At 38.4% G+C, this 20,357-nt stretch overlaps 1 protein-coding gene across 1 annotated transcript; it reads right to left on the bottom strand.

Annotated features, from left to right (window-relative positions):
* Window positions 1-496: 496 nt before the first annotated feature.
* On the bottom strand, window positions 497-1,795 carry LOC149165487 (BTB/POZ domain-containing protein At1g63850-like). The gene has a single exon (XM_089429826.1). The coding sequence runs from the start codon at window positions 1,793-1,795 to the stop codon at window positions 497-499; it is 1,299 nt and encodes a 432-aa protein (XP_089285952.1).
* Window positions 1,796-20,357: the final 18,562 nt, after the last annotated feature.

Genomic DNA, 20,357 nt, shown 5'->3' with positions numbered 1-20,357 from the left:
TACTCTCCCATAGGCTATGTGCTATGTGTTTTTCAGATTTATGATGAATATTGGGAAAAATACTTTTTATCGTCTATACCTGCAGGTGGATATGTATTTTTATACTACAATATACCGGCTGTCTGAATATGTTTTTAATGAGATATTTGCCCAGACGGTGATGGTTTCCTCTCTTGTAGCAGAGTTCTATTTTTGAACATACTATGATATATGTACTGGTTTCTATTCTTCTTTAATAAAAACCAGTGTTTTTTTGATCTGAATTTTTTTTTATAACATATAACAAACTAACAATTTAGCAAACCTCTCTGTTGTAAAATTCATTCCATGCTTCAGAGTTTAATATTAAAAAATTATATCCATAATCCACAAGAACAATTGTGTGTCATAAAATATTATTCCATTTATTACAGGCTTCATAGTTGAATGGCAACCCTAAAAAGGAAATGAAATCCAACAACATTAAAGTAGAAATGCTTAGAAAAACAATTAATATCTAAACTGCTGTGTCGTCACACATCACCAGGATCCTCTTAGATATGACATCGTCGGCAGGATGGCCTGACATAATATGGCCCTCTGTAAGTCTTTTAGTCCACCACTCAAACGCTCTATTGGAGTTCATGCTATTAATTCTGTAAGCCTCTTCCCATATGTAGTAAAACTGTTTTTGCTCAGGGAGATGGAGCGTTTCAGCAATACACATCATTCCTTTCTCCATAGTTTCTTGAAAGTCATCTATGACAAAAGTGTCATCCTTTGTTATGGACCTCAAGTAATGAATGTTGGTGACCAGAGCAGGAATCCAATTTGTGAGAAAATAACTCCTAAATGAACGAGGAGTTATTATCTCCCCTTTGGCCAAGCATTTCAAGAACCGATTGATTAAAATATCCAGAAGATGTTTCAAGGTATCTCTATTGATATTTTCTCTGTGCTGCAGAGCCTGTACTGCATGAAGAAGCTCTGCATCTTCGCAAAAAAGTCTCAGCACTTTTTCATACAATCCCTCATCCCCACATCGCTGAATCAGGTCGAGCAGCCACAATATGGAACGAAAAACATCATGGAGGTCATTATCCTCTGCAGATTTAATAATCTCGACATTGTCACTGAACTCTTTCACAATTACAGACCTGCACACATCTGCAATCTCCGAGGAAGCATTTGCCCTATAACTTTCTACAACAAATTGTTCAATTCCGCTCCGGATATGTTTCTTATTCCAAAATTGGTGATACCAATTTGAAGTCTGAGAAATGAGAGAGAACCTTCTCTGTAGACTCTGCTCCAGCATCTCTAAATGCGCACAGTTAAACTCGCACTCACCAGTACCGAGCCTCGCTGCTAAATCTGGCAAAGGGGTTATTTGCAAAGTGGAGAGCAGCACTCGAAGTTTGGCTTCCTGCTCACCATTCCAGCGAACAGCATCCAAATACCGCAAACATTTGTCCACAGCCTCCTGAAACAACCATTCTGAAGCAACTGGAAGAATGGTTAGGGTTTCATCCACACTGGAGAAAACAAAGCGGCTGTGGTTTTGAGAAGAGTACACCAGACGAAGACATTTCTTATATATCTCTGCACTATCAGGACTTGTTATCTTCATTTTAATTTCAATGGGAGGCTCTTCAGAACAGTGTTCAGACAACTTATCTTTATAGAAATCAGATTTTCTGAGAACTTCAGAATGAAGGTACAGAGTATTTGCTTCATCAGCTGTTCCATCTGTATGAATCAGCTGTAATTTAACGTCTGCTGTGGCCTGGTCTCCGAATTGTAATTGCTTCGCCATTGCAACACACAAAATACACAATTGTGAAATAATCTGAATAGAGTCGATCCTGTTTATTGTACGCTGTCATTTGTAAATTTGAACTCCATTGCCCTTTTATACACTGAAAGTTTTCTTGAGGAGGGGGGCAAAATGAGAATGAAACCATTCATCAAGAAATGGGCAAACTGTTTTAGCCCACCATGGATTTTCGAATTTGTGGAGTTGAGAATGAGTAAGACTGAATAAAGCTCGCAGAATAAATTCATGCCTCTAAACTTTTGCTGTGCTGGGCCAGCATTGCAGAGAAAGCTTATTACTAAATTCTGTACACATGCCTATACGTATTGTAAATTGATTTTTTTTTTTAAAGCAGAAGACCAGTTTTGCTTCCACAGGACACCAGGAATATCTGTTATACTCCTTGGCCATGGCTACATATTGAAGGTGAGAAATTATCAGGCAAAGGAACACAATACCAATTCAAAGGTAAAGAATGGGAAAAATGAACATGATTTGAAACTTGGGTAAATGAAAGATGTAGAGAAGGGAAAGTAATATACCTTGAAACTTAATGTAAGTAAAGGAAAATAATTTGAAGCTCAAGTAAATGAAGATGTAGAGAAGGGAAAAGGAATATACTTTGAAACTTGATTTAAGAGGTATCATATTAAACGGTATTCATGGAGCATGAACAGCTGAAGTTATGTCTCATAAAGGTGGGTAATGGTAAAGAAGAAAGCATGACATTTTTTAAAAGGGAAGCATTTAAAAACCTTTGGTCTAGCATTGCAGATTTGCACGTATTCTATTATTTATAATAAATTAAATTATTTGTAATTGTAATTGTAATTTGATATTTTAAAATATTTAAAATATTTTTGGTTATATGTATAGTGTTGAAGGTTATAAAGTCAATTCTCTTCGACACCTACGACACCCATGGGGTTTAGGCTTTGCTAGTTTGGCCAATGAAATTTGATTCCATTTAGGGTTGATTTGTCTAGATTTTTTTTATGAATGTACCATATTTGCAAGTATTCTATTATTTATGATATTTTTTTAATTAAATTATTATATTGTTTTTATATGAAATTCATTTTCTATATGCTTTGACTTTAATACAATTATGACCATTTCAATAATCATTCAAATTTCACATTAAACAATGTAATCTTATATATTTTTAAGAAAATAACTACTCATTTTTAACTAAAAATTTAAAATTCATAGCATCCCAAAATACTTCATTCTTACATTCTATGAAATAGATCCATTCGATCCTAGAATAATCATTTATAAATTTAAAAAACAAAAGACTAATCCTTATTTTTTAAGTAAAAAAATTGTGTTACATATCCACAAAATTACATTCATATGAGCCTTGAGGCTCTGCAAATCTAGCCGTGGTCATAAGCTCGAGGTTGTGACGTAGGAGGAGGCATATGCCCATAGAAAAAAAAACCGAAGGTCTTATTGACAACCACAAAATAACATTATAGATGGAGCCAAGAGCGATATATCAAAAGGAACCAGGAGCAAAAAAACAAATAGAGGCGGGAGCATTGGACCAACGTGGTCATGAGGAGAGCTACCTTGAAAGTCGAGCGTTGCCCCATTAGCATACATGAGGGACTTCCTTGATCACGAGATAGGGCTTGTAGTATTTAGCAGCATCAAGAATGGGAGGCACTATTGAAATCGGCTAGCTAGAAGATGTTGGTTGTGCTAATTGTTGCTAGAGAGACGACACCCCTTGACTGCTGAAGTGGCTGCTTCGACTGTAGGAGGACCCATTCCAATGTGAGCTGCCTTAAAATCATTATCAGTCTAGCAGTGCTTTAATGAAGGGTTGTGATGCTTGACAAACAATGTATCTTCCTATGCTAGAGAGAGTGAGGGGGGGTTTCCAATTGTGTCCGTCGAGGGCAACACAAAGGTTTGTAGTTGTATACCTAGAAGACCTCCAATGTGTTGGTAGGTCACCTTAGCATGGTGTAGGTGGAATTCCATGTCCAAGGTGTTGTCTTCCAACAGACCATTCACATCCTCCTGGTTTCTGACGTGATGACCGAGGAGGTTTCTTAGAGTCCAAAGGTGGTCACTTATCACCCTAAATTCTTGAGCCTTTGCCTCTACAACCATGTGACGAAAACAATGTGGGATGCTACAATCAAAGTTCTCATCTTGCCAAGGTGGAAGCGGAGATCTTACTCTGCCACAACCTCCTTTGCGTGGGCGACCCCTCTTGTACACCATGAATGCACTTGAACTTGTCTTCAAATTTCTCACATAAATTCCTGCTATGGAGCTTAACACCCAACATCTTGCTCGAACTTCAAAATCCCACCTGCTTTGAAACATAACAACTAACTATTGCGAGGGTGAATTGCATGTGTTCCAAGGGTTTCTCAATCTAAGATGTAGTTATTCTCGCCAAAAAACAAGACTAGCATACCAACTTGTCATTCTCCATAAATGTTAGAAGAGGGTGGGCTTCCCACCACCTCTATTTTTCAATCTCGAAGTGCACTGGTGTAACAACCTTGGTAAAAATTCCATGTAAAAATATATAAGACTACGGTCAATGTGACACATATTCCAAGCTGAATGTTGGGCAAGAAATCTTACTGTGGGTGTTTATTAATTTAATGACTAAGGAAATTGGAAAAGGCTTTGAAAAGGAAAAATGGAATTTTTGGCACATTTATTTATGAAAATAATGGAAATTGGGAGAAAAGGAAGGTGAAAGGTCATAGGATGCATGTGAGGAGGAAATTGAAGGAAAATAATGGAAAATGAAGAAAATAGAGGTCTCATTAATAAAAAGGCTTCTGAGGATCAGTTGGCAAACTCTTAGTCAATTTAAGCTCTTGGCTCAAGTTTTTGCTATGGTTATGCATGGGATAAAGAAAGGAAAAGTAGGGAAGAGGAAGGAAGGAGCAAGCGAGGAAGAGCAGGATCAAGCAGCTACAACATGGTTCTTTCCAGGTATCGATTTGCATGTGTATTTTCCTTACTAGATTTCGCATGCATGGTATTGCATATGGTTCTTTTGTTGTTATGGCATGGGCTTTTCTAGGTGTAACTATGTTTTCACCCTAGCCTTGCCATTTCCAGATAGCCATGGTGTGATGAGGTTCTCATTTTTTGGTTGAGTTGGATTGCTAGATGGATTTGAAGTTGAGTGAGGTGGTTCTGTAAGAGGGGTACCAAGGTCCAAGATGGTGCCCTCTATGCAGTGAGTCAAATGAAACAGGACTACATCTCTTTCTTCAATGCACGACAAATCTACATGTATCGGTTCATATTCTACAATATTACCACATTCCATCCAGAGAGTTATCCTTGATAGAACATTGTCTCCGTTGGTGGGTTACCTGGAGGGGACAACATAATTCAATTCCTTTATTCTTTATCTGGGAGATATGACGGGAAAGGAGCACCTGCATCTTTGATGGCATTCCCATAAATATTCACAGAATTTTCTACAACATTAAGACTTGGATGGACACATAGGAAATGCGCACTCCAGCGAACAAGGATCTTATGGTTTGAAATATGCCTCCTCACATTCAGTTTCGGGCTGGTTACTTTGATGGCATTGCCCAGGGTGGTCTCTGTGGCTGTGGGGCATGGCTCAAAGCTTGCAACATATCACATTTCAAATTATATTGGCATGGGGGGAATGGCTCTAATACTAGAGCCGAGATATTGGCACTGTGGGGTTTTCTCTGGTTTGCCAAGGACACGCCAAGGAGAGGTCGCTGGAGTGTATACATATTTATGGGGATTCTAAGTCCCTCATTGATGGTATCATGGGAAACACAAACTTTGCCCCACCTGAACTTCGTTGTTGGATGGATCGTATCAGAAACTTTAAAAAATCTTTCCAGAATATCAACTTCAAGCATATCTTTTGGGAATCAAACATGGTCGCTGATGCTCTATCCAAAGATGGTCTAATTGCTACTACTAGTTTTTTGAGGTCTAGTTTCTTAGAGGATAACATAATTAGAGATGAGGGTTTGATTACTCTCCCATAGGCCATGTGCTATGTGTTTTTTATATTTATGATGAATATTGGGAAAAATACTTTTTATCGTCTATACTTGTAGGTGGATATGTATTTTTGTACTACAATATGCCAGCTGTCTGAATATGTTTTTAATGAGATATTTGCCCAGACGGTGATGGTTTCCTCTCTTGTAGCAGAGTTCTATTTTTGAACATACTATGATATATGTACTGGTTTCTATTCTTCTTTAATAAAAACCAGTGTTTTTTTCATCTGATTTTTTTTTTTTTTTTTTTTATAACATATAACAAAATAACAATTTGGAAAACCTCTCTGTTGTAAAATTCATTCCATGCTTCAGAGTTTAATATTAAAAATTTATATCCCACAAAAACAATTCGGTGTCATAAAATATTATTCCATTTATTATAAGCTTCATAGTTGAATGGCAACCCTAAAAAGGAAATGAAATCCAACAACATTAAAGTAGAAATGCTTAGAAAAACAATTAATATCTAAACTGTTGTGTCGTCACACATCACCAGAATCCTCTTAGATATGGCATCGTCGGCAGGATGGCCTGACATAATATGGCCCTCTGTAAGTCTTTTAGTCCACCACTCAAACACTCTATTGGAGTTCATGCTATTATTTCTGTAAGCCTCTTCCCATATGTAGTAAAACTGTTTTTGCTCAGGGAGATGGAGCGTTTTAGCAATACACATCATTCCTTTCTCCATAGTTTCTTCAAAGTCATCTATGACAAAAGTTTCATCTTTTGTTATGGACCTCAAGTAATGAATGTTGGTGACCATAGCATGAATCCAATTTGTGAGAAAATAACTCCTAAATGAACGAGGAGTTATTATCTCCCCTTTGGCCAAGCATTTCAAGAACCGATTGATTAAAATATCCAGAAGATGTTTCAAAGTATCTCTATTGATATTTTCTCTGTGCTGCAGAGCCTGTACTGCATGAAGAAGCTCTGCATCTTCGTAAAAAAGTCTCAGCACTTTTTCATACAATCCCTCATTCCCACATCACTGAATCAGGTCGAGCAGCCACAATATGGAACTAAAAACATCACGGAGGTCATTATCCTTTGTAGATTTAATAATCTTGACATTGTCACTGAACTCTTTCACAATTACAGACCTGCACACATCTGCAATCTCCGAGGGAGCATTTGCATGAGTAAGTGTAGCGGAAGGTAAGACTATGACAATCGGTTGGACTAGCTGGGTCCATTGTGGTAAATGGACCCAACAAGTGATGTAAGACACAAATGAAGCTTGGTGCATGAGTAAGTGTAGCGGAAGGTAAGACTATGACAATCGGTTGGACTAGCTAGGTCCATTGTGGTAAATGGACAGTGGAAGTAAATTCATGAGAAAGGTAACCAAAAATGTAAAGTAAATGGATTTGAGGTGTCGGATTCCTTGGCTATGTTGGGAATGAATATTCTTAATGTTGCGCATGTGTTGCATGAATAAAGGAATTTATCTTAAACCTTGACCTTGATATCTGGTAATTATGTTATGATCATGATTATGCTTATGTTTATATATGTATACATGTAGGTGTGTATGTATGTCATGTTTGACAAGGTCATCATGGATCATGATTATTAACGCTAACATTTATGTGTATATATATGTATGTATGCATATCATTGTCTGACAGGATCATGATTGTTTATGCTAATGTTTACGTATATGTATGTATGTATCCATGTATCTATGTCACTGTCCGACAGATCATCAAGAATCGTTCTTGTGGTAGAATGATTTCTTATGCAGGCGAATGGCATGAAGAAGTTCCTGGCTATGAGGAATCAAGTGGGAAGAGTAGTCATGACAAATATATGAGGTCAGTATCATGTGAATATGAATTTATATTGTATGCTTGTATTATGCCTATGCTTATGTTATGGACAGGTTATACCGAGGGATACATCAGCAAAGTGAAAGCAGTGTGGTCTGCGACATGCTAGGATAAGCATGGATAAGACACTAGAAGCAAGGTTTCTTGGTAAGGACAGTGTGGTTTTGGATGTGTGGTATTACTATTGTGCATATGTTGTACATGTTGCATCTATGATGTTATGTGCACATGGTGTTGTGTACACATAGCGTGTGTACATGCTATTTATGCAATGTTATGTGCGTGATGGTACATATAGCGTTGTGCGAATATTTCATATGCATTGCTGGGTAAAGATGATGCTATGTACATGATTGATATGTAATGTTGTGCACATGTTGGATATGCAGTGTTATGTACAAATGATGCTATGTACATGTTGAGTATGCAGTGCTGTGTGCAAATGATGCTATGTACATGTTGGATATGTGATGCTATGTACATGTGGTGTTGCATGCATGTTGTACATGTGGTGCTATGTACATATGGTGTGGGGTGCATAATTGTACAAGTGGTGTTGTGTGCATGTGGTGTTGTGTACATGTTGTACAAGTGGCGCTGTGTGTAGATGGTGCTGTGTACATGTGGTGTCACGTACATGTCATGCATGTGGTACTATGTACATGTGGTATTGTGTACATGTTGTACAATGGCGAAATGTACATATGGCGTTGTGTACACGTTGAGTAGCTGGTGTCGTGTACATGTGATGTTGTGCACACGTTGTGCAGGTGGTGCTTGGTACATGTGAGATTGTGATCTGTTTTTGTATGATTAGTTTTGTTGTGCTAATAACAATTACAAATTTCTAAACATATGCTTGCTTATTGTTTTTTGTGCTGAGGTTTAATTAGTTGTTTGTGTATGTAATTAGGTAACTTTCCTTAAGTTTAAAATGACATTCATGAGAAAAATAGCTTCAGAAACAAATACTGAACAACAGACATTCACAGTACAACAAACCATCAAAGAGACACTTTAACACAATGTTTTGATGAAGGAGTTCACCCTCTTGGGCTACATCCCCTTGGTCCAACCTCCATGGCTTGGGCCTCTGTATTAGCTCAATGTGGTAAAATGTTGTTTTACAAAGCTATACGACTCTTGATACCTGCACCAATGTGTTCAGAATGTTTAAATTAGACAAGAACACCTTTTCTTGAGCTCAATTTGGTCGAAAATTGCCTTCTCTATGACTCAAGCAGTCTTTCCCTACAATTTCTCCTATAATTCTGGAATATCTCTAGTTAGCCCCGCTAAATCTAGAGGCAGGTCAGAATTTGGGGGCACCACCAAAAAAACTGTTGTTTTAAACTGCAATTAAATAACATTAAATTGTGCTTATTTATTTTTTAAACCATGATTAGCGCAAACTGAAACCGTTGTGCCCGATGGTTTTGATGGGTTGTTCACATGCGATGTCAATATCGCATTAATTGTTGGAGCCGGAGCTATCAGAGTGCTAACTGTTTGATGTTGCAGTGATAGTGTTCACATGCGGAGACTGCTAATGGTCATGGAGTGGTGAACTGTCTGCCGAGTTAACTGTAACCTTAACTATGTTGTGGTGTTCACATGCGGAACCGTTTGGAGTTTGTCGGAGTCGTCAGGTTTCATAACTGTAATCACTTGCAGTTTATATGTATGCGTTCACATGTTAACTGTCGCGGTTTTGGAGTGTTCGAGCCCGCCGATTTTTATAACTGTTTGCAGTTTGTAACATTGCATTCACATGGGGGAGGGTTCACCTGCGGGCTGGCCCTCCCATAACTGCCCAACTCCCAACCGTTACACCTTAAATAAATGCGGAGAACTGATATGATAAGAACCTCGGTGTAGAAGAGTTGGTAAAGTCGCATGGACAGTGTGCCAGAGGTCGCAGGTTCGATCCGACCTCCAACCAAAATTTTGTTCCACTGTATAGATTGTCAAGGCCTTTGGGAGGTACCATGTGGCGACCTCCAGGCTTGCCACATGGCATTCTTCCATTGGTCCCAAATAAGCCAATAAAAACGTGCCAACTCATCACCTGTAAAACCCAATCAAACAATGACACTTGTCCATCTATAATTTGTTGTTGACCAAATTTGACCATGCCTAGTCACCTGCCACGTCAACAGTACAAACTGTTGACTGTGCAGTGATTGGGCATTTTTTTTGTGAATTTCGTCTGTTTAGCAAAATGATTAGAACACAATAAATTTCTCATATGAACTTGGTTTTCAACGAAATGAGTTGCGTTAGGATTGTTTTTCCGAGACAGACGTGGTTGTTCAGGTTTCAATCCATTATGAGAACTTTGATTTTTGAGCTAAATACTGAGCACCTGATCATTCCTCCCCACTAGAAGCCTTTTTGACCCCAAAAGATACTATCAATTGTTCAGCAGGTGAAGGTACAACTCCCTCACCTTCTCGATCTGCAACCATTTGGCTTGAGAAGGCTTTTGTCCCTTGAGTCCCACTCTAAGGTAGTTGACATCCCCTCTCTTTGAAACCCTGGTTCTTTTGTCAAGTATGAGATCCTATTGAAGTTCATCAAGATATTCTGGCGAGAAATCATCTATTGATGACAACTGAACATGCTCTCCTTGATCATCAATCAAAAGAGGCTCAAACAATCTCAAATTCTTAACATTAACAACAGAGTATATTAGCATATAAGGAGGCAAATCAAGCTTAAAATCATTATTACCAATCTTTTCTAGAATTTTAAAAGGACCATAATGGATTGGTTTAAGTTTTTTACCTCCTCCTTGCAGTCTCTCTTTGCTAATATATAACCAAACTTCATTGCCAACTTGAAATTTGTGATCAACCTAGTGTTTGTCATGCCTTTCCTTGTAGTTGCTTTGACTTTTCTCAAGCTGTTCTTGCACTGTATGATGTATCAACTGAATTTTCTCTATGAAATTCCTTGCCTTATCGATGTCACTATGACCATCGATGGCGACATCTTTCTCAAAGATGAAGTCCAACGTCGATCTTGGCAAGTACCCATAACATGCCTCAAATGGCGATGTATTTGTGGAAGAATTCTTTGCCTTGTTGTATGCAGGCTGTATGTAATGCCATTTTTCATCCCACAACTTGGGATGTTTGGTTCAATAAAATCTAAGAAGATGAATAACTATTCGATTGACCACCTCAGTTTGTCCATCTGTTTGTGGATGAAAGACTGTACTCTTGTTCAACTTTGTGTCCATCATGTCCCACAAATTTGACCAAAAATTCCCAACAAATCGAGAATCTCGATCAATTACAATAGAAATAGGAATACCAAAATGAAACCAGATGTTTTGGAAGAAAATATGAGCTATTTGTTCAGCTGTAATTTGCTTCTTACATGGTGTTAGTATGAACATTTTTCTAAACCTATCTACAACTACATACAAGTAATCATGAACTTTCATTGACAATGGAAGACCTCTTGCAAAATCCATTGAGATACTCTCCCATGGATGTGAAGTTACCGGAAGTGGAATGTATAAACCAAGTTTCCTATTGCTAGGCTTACTTGTAGCACATAAAGAACATCCTCTTACGAAACGAGAAACATTATCCAACATGCGTGGCCAATAACAATACCTTTGAAGATTCGCTACTGTCTTGCCTACACCGAAGTGTCTAGGAATCAATGAAGTGTACACGTCCCTTATGATATTGTTTCTTTCTCCCTATGGAATACACAACTTACCCAAGTGATACAACAAACTATTATGTACATGATAATCCAACTCTTCAATTTGATTTCCTTGACTCAAGCTTGCATATACTTCTTGAAAGTCACTATCATTTGCATATTGTTCTATGTAACCTTCATGCAAAACAAAATTATGCTTGAGTATAACAGATGAATTTACAATAGGCCTTGAAAGCATATTGACTACCTTATTGTAGATTCCCTTACCTAATAACCAAATGAAATTGTTGTAGAAAACTCATCCATCTGAAATGTCGTGCCTACTACAACTTTGAATGTGACTGTAAGTACTGCAATGGTTGATGGTCGGTATGGATGATGGTCTCCTTCCCCATCAAATACTGCTTCCATTTCTTAACACTTTGTACCAATGCATAAATTCCTTTGTCATGTGTGGTATAGTTAGTTACAACTCCATTAAATATTCTAGAATGAAATGAAATGGGCTTACCATGATGCAATAGAACTGCTCCCATGGCATAATCACGTGCATCCGTTTGAATCTCGAATGGCTGTCTAAGACTCGGAAGAGCCAATACCGGTGCTGAACTTAGCTTTTTCTTCAAAGCATCGAATGCTTTCTGCTGTACATCTCCCCAATGGAAGACTTTCTTGACACTTTTTAATGCATGTAATGGGGTTGTAATGGAAGAAAATTAGCAATAAACTTTCCCCAATATTGTGCTGCCCCTAAAAAGCTTCTTACCTCTGTAACTCTATTGGGCTTGGACCAATTCAGAATGACCTCAAACTTAGAGGGGTCGATCTTCAGCTCACCTCCTCCAACAATGTGTCCCAAATATACTAAATAAGTCTTGCCAAATTCACACTTCGACATCTTTAGAAACACCTATTATTTTCTCAAGACATCAAGTACTTTGTTTACATGCATGACATGATCATCTCTTGACTTGCTGAATATGAGTATATCATCTAAGTAGACAATGAAAAAATCATCTAAAAATGGTATCAATACATCATTCATTACCGTCATGAAAGTATCTGGAGCATTTGTAAGACCGAAAGGCGTAAAATCCACTCAAACAATCCTTGTTTAGTTTTAAATGCAATTTTCCAAATGTCTTCTTCAACTATCCTAACTTGATGATAACCACTTCGTAAGTCTAACTTAGTGAAATAATTTGCATACCTCAACTGATCAAGAAAATCGTTAATTCTTGGGAGTGGATAATGATTCTTTACCATGATTTTGTTAAGTGCACGAAAATCCACACACATGCACCAAGTTCCATCCTTCTTTGGCACCAAGACAATGGGTGAACCACATGGTGAAGTAGATGGGCATATGATACCTTTGTTTAGCAATTCTTGAATTTGATTTTTGATTTCCATGCTCTCCATAATAGACATGCGATACATGCCAATGTTCAGAAGTGGAACATCCTGTTGCAATTGAATCTCATGCTGAATTCCCCTCTTGGGAGGTAACCCCTTTGGTTCCTAAAACATCTCGCCATGCTTTCTTACCACATCAAACAAATCAGATTTCAATTTATCATCAAAACCTTCAAAATATTCATAATCAATATCATTCTTTTTCTTGATCATGAGAAGCAAAATTTTTTTACTTGCATTTACTAGCCTCTTCATCTGCCTTGCATTAACCAAAGAAATGTTCAGCTTTTTGCGATGGGCTCTCTCAATGTACTCCACCCCATTCTTGAGAAATATGTATTTGTTATCATGGCGATAAAATACTGATTTTCTATCATACAAATAAGGACTACCCAAAATGATTCCTGAGATTTCAAGTGGAACTACATCTAAATCAACTTCATCAATGAACTTTTTAGTAATTGCGAACTTGAATAAACACTTCCTTGTTAAATATCCAACCCAATGGATATGGCTTATGATGAGGTACAGTGCCAAGGTTTAGTTTTTTAACCAAGTCTTCTGAAATCAAGTTTGATTGTGACCCACTATCAAATAATGCATCAATCTTTGTATGTTTTGAAATCAATCTTACATGAAACAACTCTATTATTGACTCTTCATTTGGGGTGTTGTTTTGACTATGTGATGAACTAGTGCTTGCAACGATTTCTTTTCCTTTTGTAACCATGGCTGAAATCTTGGTCTCATCACCAGAATCAGAACTAAGGTCATGTTGTGTGGTAGCGGTCGTCTTTTGTTTTCCCTTATTGTTTTGTTTCTTAGGCCTTAATTCGGGATGCATTTTCCAGTAGTGGGCTTCATCATGCCCAACTTTGGCACAATGTTTGCATGTGATTTTCTCCCCTTCTTTCTTCACACTTGCATTCTTTTTTCCCTTCCATTTTCCACCCTTCTCTTTCTCCTTTCCTTTGAATGGCTTCCTCTTACTACTCTCTTCCTGAATGTTCTTTCCTGTAGATTCAAGATGTGTGGCTTGCACACATACCTCATATAAATTGTTTGGATTGAACATTCAGATAGGAATGTGAACCCCCAATATATTTCAGCAATGTATCTTGGGAATTCAAATTCACTCCTAATAATAAATCCCTTTTCCTAAACTCCTATGTCTAATCTTGGACTGTTTGGCCTTTAAGTTGCCTAAAATTCTGCCAATCCATAATGGCTTTTTGCTATAGCTAAAGGATAAAACTGTCTTTTAAGTGCAGAAACAAATTCAACCCAAGTAGTGGATATCTTACCATGGATTCACATTTCCTCTTGAGTCTTTGCTTCCCACCAAACCAGTGCAACTCCTTCTAGCCTCAATGAAGCCAACTGAATCTCTATGTTGTCTTCTTGAAGGTTCTGAATTTTGCAGTATACCTCCAACTGTCGAATTTTATGTCCAATTTAAGTAAGGGAGTCTTTCCTTTTGGGGTTTTTGAATGAGTATGGATAGTTTCGGTGGTGGTAGTGGAAGATGATGCTGTGTGAGATGATGAAGATGATGAGGAAGATGATGAGGATGGTGGAGATGGAGATGGTTTTCCACCATTCCCTTTGGAATCCTTCTTCTCATCTTTTTTATCCTCTAAGCTTCCTTCTCTATGTGAAGGTTTAGAACTCTCTCCAACCATTCTAGTGTTCCTCCCTTCATAGATGACTTTAACCATCTCAGTTAAAGTGAAGAAAGATTTCTTGAATTCTTCCTCTTCTAAAGAAGGACCTTCAAGCTCTATTTATCCAGACATAATGGCTATGGATTCAAGCTCTCTTTCTCTAGACATAATGGCTATGGATTCAGGCTCAGAAATTGGTACTGCTTGTAACTCTTCAATATCAGTTGAAGGAAAAACTTGAGGAGTTTCAAGTGCAACTGGAATTGGAACTTTAGGTGGTGGAGATTATGGCCTTGTGGCTCTCCTTCTTTTGGGAATTACCTCAGGAGTTGCAACCAATAGCTTCCCTTCTCCTTTCTACAACTTTAATAGTGTAAGCATCACAATTTTGCAACCATTAAAACCCTAATTTCATAAATTCAAGCAATCAAGAAATTCAACCTTTTCGCTAATACCAAATTGATCTATTTTTTATGATTAGTTTTGCTGTGCTAATAACACTTACAGATCTCTAAACATATGCTTGCTTATTGCCTTTTGTGTTTAGGTTTCATTAGCTATTTGTGTATGTAATCAGGTAATTTTCCTTAAGTTTAAAATGGCATTCATGAGAAAAATAGCTTCAAAAACAAATACTAAACAACAAACATTCACAGTACATCAAACCATCAAAGAGACACTTTAACAAAAAGTTTTGATGAAGGAGTTCACCCCTCCTGGGCTACATCTCCTTGGTCAAACTTCCATGTCTTAGGCCTCTATATTAGCTCAACGTGGAAAAATTCCATTTTACAAATCTCTATGGCTCCTGATACCTGCACCAATGTGTTCAGAATGTCCAAATTAGCTAAGAAAACCTCTTCCTAAGCTCAATTTGGCCGAAAATTGCCTTCTCTATGACTCAGACAGTCTTTTTCTACAATTTCCCCTCTAATTTTGGAATATCTCCAGTTAGCCCCACTAAATCTGGAGCCAGGCCCAAATTTGGGGGCATTGCCAAAAACTCCACCGTTTTAAGTTGCAACTAGTTAACGTTAAGATGTGCTTAATTAATTTTTAAATCCAGATTAGTGCAAACCGAAACCGTTATGTTCAGCGGTTTTGATGGGCTGTTCACATGCGATGTTATTATCACATTAACTGTTGGAGTCGGAGCTGTCAGAGTGCTAACCATTTGATTTTGCGGTGATAACGTTCACATGCGGAGACTGCTAACCATCATGAAGTGGTGAACTATCCGTCGGTTTAACTGCAACCTTAACTGTGTTGTGGTGTTCACATGCAAAACCATTTGGCGTTTGTCAGATCCATCAGGTTTCATAACCGTAACAGCTTGCAGTTTATATATATGCATTCACATGTTAACTGTCGCGGTTTTGGAGTGTTGGAGCCCGCCGGTTTTTATAACTGTTTGCGGTTTGTAACATTGCATTGACATGGGGGAGGGTTGGCCTACGGGTTGGCCCTCCCATAACCTCCCAACTCCCAATTGTTACACCTTAAATAAATGTGGAGAACTGATATGGTAAGAACCACAGTGTAGAGGAGTTGGTAAAGTCGCGGGGATAGTGTGCTAGAGGTCGCAGGTTCGACCCGACCTCCAACCAAAATTTTGTTCCACTATATAGACTGTCAAGGCCTTTGGGAGGTGCCACGTGGTAGCCTCCAGGCTTGCCACGTGGCATTCTTCCATTGGTCCAAATTAAACCAATAAAAATGTGCCAACTCATCACCTGTAAAACCCAATCAAATGATGACACTTGTCCATCTATAATTTGTCATTGACCAACTTTGACCATGCCTAGTCACCTGCCACGTCAGCAGTACAAACCACTGATTGTGCAGTGACTGGGCATTTTTTTTGCAAATTTCCCTTGTTTAGCAAAGCGATCAGAACACAATAACTTTCTCATACGAACTCGGTTTTCGATGAAATGAGTTGTGTTAGGATCGTTTTTCCGAGATGGATGCGGTTGTTCAGGTTTCGAGCTATTCTAAGAACTTTGATTTTTGAGCTAAATATTGAGCACTTGATCAGATTGAGTGCATGTCATACATGCTGTGTTGCGGGCATGCGGTACTATGTATGTGCATTGTGTAGTCATGGTATCGTGACATATGCATTCATTGTGTTGCACTCTATATACATATTTGTGTTGTGTTGTATGTCAGATGTAGGTGCATGTATTGCATAGTGTTGTATGCAATGTGTGATTGTATGTGTGTGATGCACACGATGTGTATGTGAACATGGTTAGGAGAAGGAACTGTGTGTTTGTCTGGTGTGGCAATTGATCCAGAGTGCGTACGAAATAAAGACAAAGGTAGAAGCTAAGGTTTGATGAAAGGATAAGTATCAACATTTTATTTCAGTTTTATTATGCATGTGATTTATGATTATGGTATATGATGATTATATGTGATCTATGGTTATGGTTTATGATGGTTACATGTGATTTAGGATTTTGATCTACAATGGTTGTGTTTTGAGCTAACCTAATGTGTTATGCTTATACATGATGTTTTGATCAAATAGTTAGTTTCACTTGTTGTGACATGAAACAAACATGATTGCAAATATACCTTATTGACGAGCTACCAATGAGGTATGATTTGAGGTTATTCCAAATTATTTGAATCTAATGGAAATTATGTGCTTGGAATAGGAATGCATGAACGTGTCTGGTTGGGTGGTTGAAATCGACTGCAAGAATGGGTAGCAACAACAAAAGAAATTGGAACATGCAACAATACGCTGGTAGAGCACTTTAGAAGCCAGGCCATTGTGGGACACTGGTACCCAATAGTGTCCACTAATTTCATGAGCATGTTATGACCAATATGATGGTTTTTAGGTATGTATATGCCTTGGTTTTTGTATCTTCCGATGTGAGGAAGCCTTACCAAGGGATGGATCACCCAGGATAGGGGATGCCAGGGAACTTGGAAGGTGAGTGACTGCACAGAAGGGGGTGACCGGATTTCTCGAGGCACTGTGTAGTAGAGAAGGGAAGGTTGCTGATATGTTTGTTTTGGTCATTAGCATTTCTAGATGGAATCAAATGCACATTAGGAGTGTGCCCTGGAACAATGAGCAGATAGTTGTTTGCTGAAAGGATAAGTGACACAAGATTTTAGCGCTGGACATTGGATGTAGATTTGACTTTGCAGTGGATTTTGGACTTCATAGGAAGCAGGTGAATCCTGGTATTACTTTGAGGGTGTAGGTGTGAGCCTCTGGATTCTCTTGTTGATTGATATGAGAATTGTATCCTTTTATTTGCTGGTTTAGCAAATGTGCATATGTGTACATGTGGTTATTGTAAATACCGTAATGCGTTGTGTTATGAAGCTCCATGGGGAGTATGTTTTGTTTCAACAGTCTTGTTGGTAATAGGTGTCATTGAACACCGAGGAAGGTGTCCCCCAAGGGGAGGGTTCTGTAACAACCCTGGTAAAAATTCCATGTAAAAATATATAATACCATGGTCGATGGGACACATATTCCAAGCTGAATGTTGGGCAAGACATCCTAGTGTGGGTGTTTATCGGTTTAATGGCTAAGGAAATTTCCAAAGGCAATGACAAAGGCTTTGGAAATGCAAAATGGAATTTTTGGCACATTTATTTATGAAAATAAAGGAAATTAGGAGAAAAGGAAGGTGAAAGTTCATAGGTTGCATGTGAGGAGGAAACTAAAGGAAAATAATGGAAAATGAAGAAAATAGAGGCCTCATTAATAAAAAGGCTTATGTGGATCAGTTGGCAAGATCTTAGTCAATGTAATCTCTTGGCTCAAGTTTTTTCTATGGTTATGCATGTTGACGAATCTGAGGCACATGTAGTTAATGAGATTCTTCTTGACTTGATAACTATTTATGAGACATTTTTAATTTGCTTGTTAGCACAATCTTCTTTTTAACATTATTAGAGTGGGTGTTTCTTATTTCATCAAATAGCTACCAAAAACAAAGAGACAAGAACACAAGATTTAGGCATTTTTCTAGGGCCAAAACCTCTCCCTCTTGGAGACGAAAACCCGCACTAAATTCTTCTTCTAGAGATTCCAATTGACGAACACCAAGACCATGACCCTTGACTGACTGAGCCACTCCAAGACCAAGACATCAATCCTCTTCTTCATACCGCTGAGATCATCATCATCTCACTGCACCCTTTCCGAGATCATCACCGTGCCTGCATCCTCAAGATATTCATTGTTTTCACCATAGCTGCCCCTTCGATGAGATTATATCCTTGAGATAGGGTCACCATTGAGATCATAACTATGCTTAAGGTTATGACTACAAAGAGTATCACTGAGACCATTGTCTTTAGTATTATGTCGAGAATGTAATCATCATAATAGTACTTATCTGAAATCACAATGAAGGTTGATTCTTATGCGAAGAGACATAGTCTTGTACCTATCCGAGTTCCAGCACCTTGAACTTAACTAAGATCTCAGAGTGGAATGCGAAGGTATCATTGTACCTTATCACCGAGATCCTGCTCCTAATTATCCCATCCGAGAGAATATACTTCTTCAATATATGCGAAGTTGCAGACCTTGTTCTTATTTGAGTTTCTTCAGAGAATGCGAGATTTTGTTCCTCCCATTTGCAGTGACCCTAGGTGGGTATATATAGTGGTCATGCCTCCATAATGGGTTGACATAACCAAGTGATCCATTGTGTCTCTTTTGCTAGCCGACATGACTTCAATTATTTTGCTGGCCAATGTAACATAGTTTTTCCATCATTTTTCTTGCTTGTCTTTAGGAGGATTATGTTGGTCTTGGAGGGTTGTTCTTAGACACTAGGTAGCTTCATTTCAAATATGCTCAAGAAGAGCTCATGATTTTGACTCTTTGACTTTCCTAGACCTATGGAATGAGCGAGAAATTCATTCATATGATTTACAAAAATAATATTTATTTTATTTACAAGTACATAGATCAAAATCACATGTATAAATATCGAACCTAGTTACATTTTCTTCAATAATGCATGGGACCAAGAAAGGAAAATGAGGCAAGAGGAAGGAAGGATAAAGAAAGGAAGAGAAGGATCAAGTAGCTACATCATGGTTCTTTGGAGGTATCGATTTTCATGTGTATTTTCCTTGCTAGATTTTGCATGCATGGTATTGCATGTGGTTCTTTTGCTATTAGGGCATGGGTTTTGCCAAGTGTAATAGTGTTTTCAGGTTAGCCTTTCCGTTTCTAGATAAACATGGTGTGATGGGGTTCTCATGTTTTGGTTGAGTTGGATTACTAGATGGATTCAAAACTGAGTGAGGTGGATCTATGAAATGATAGAGCACATGACCTAGTGGTCCCTGAACCATACTATGGATCATGGTAAAGCCACTGGCCTAGTGATCCCTGATCCAGATTGTGGGTTGCGATAAAGCCAAGATTGTGTTGCCTCGGTGGGCCTAGGAATCCTTGCTGGTGAATGACAGGATATATGGTAAAGCCAAGAGGTGGTTTTCTCTCTGTTGGGCCTAGTAATCCCAGGTTGGGATATGTGGTAAAGCCTGGAGAGTGGGTCTCAATTTAGGGCCTAGTGATCGGGTGTGGATTGCAGTAAAGCCTAAGACACTGGGTCTCAGTTTAGGGCCTAGTGATCCGGGTTTGGATTACGGTAAATCCTAAGAGACTGGGAGACAGGAAAATTATTCACAGTGTAGGTGGAGGAATCTGGTGGCATCCATGCTTGTTTGGCTTAGTGATCGGGTGGAGATCACGGTAAAGCCTGTTATGATGTGTTCAATGTGTTCGCCTAGTGATCAAGGATGGATTACGATAAAGCACGGTTTCTATTGATGAGGGTGAGGTTGGTTCTTTTGGTTTGAGTCCCACATTCATGCTTGGAATATGGAACGGGGGTGAATGGCTGAAGAGAGATTTGGCTCA

This window comes from Pinus tabuliformis, chromosome 5_1 (genome assembly GCF_031772625.1).
Source record: "Pinus tabuliformis cultivar Carrire ecotype Pingquan chromosome 5_1, CPIR1, whole genome shotgun sequence".
NCBI classification, from domain to species: Eukaryota; Viridiplantae; Streptophyta; class Pinopsida; order Pinales; family Pinaceae; genus Pinus; species Pinus tabuliformis.
The sequence above is the reverse complement of the archived record's forward strand: the minus strand, read 5'-3'. Positions and strand labels throughout refer to the sequence as shown.

Bases quoted from the DNA above. Each gene is read 5' to 3' on its own strand.
- LOC149165487 (XM_089429826.1), bottom strand. From the start codon at position 1,795: ATGGCGAAGCAATTACAATTCGGAGACCAGGCCACAGCAGACGTTAAA.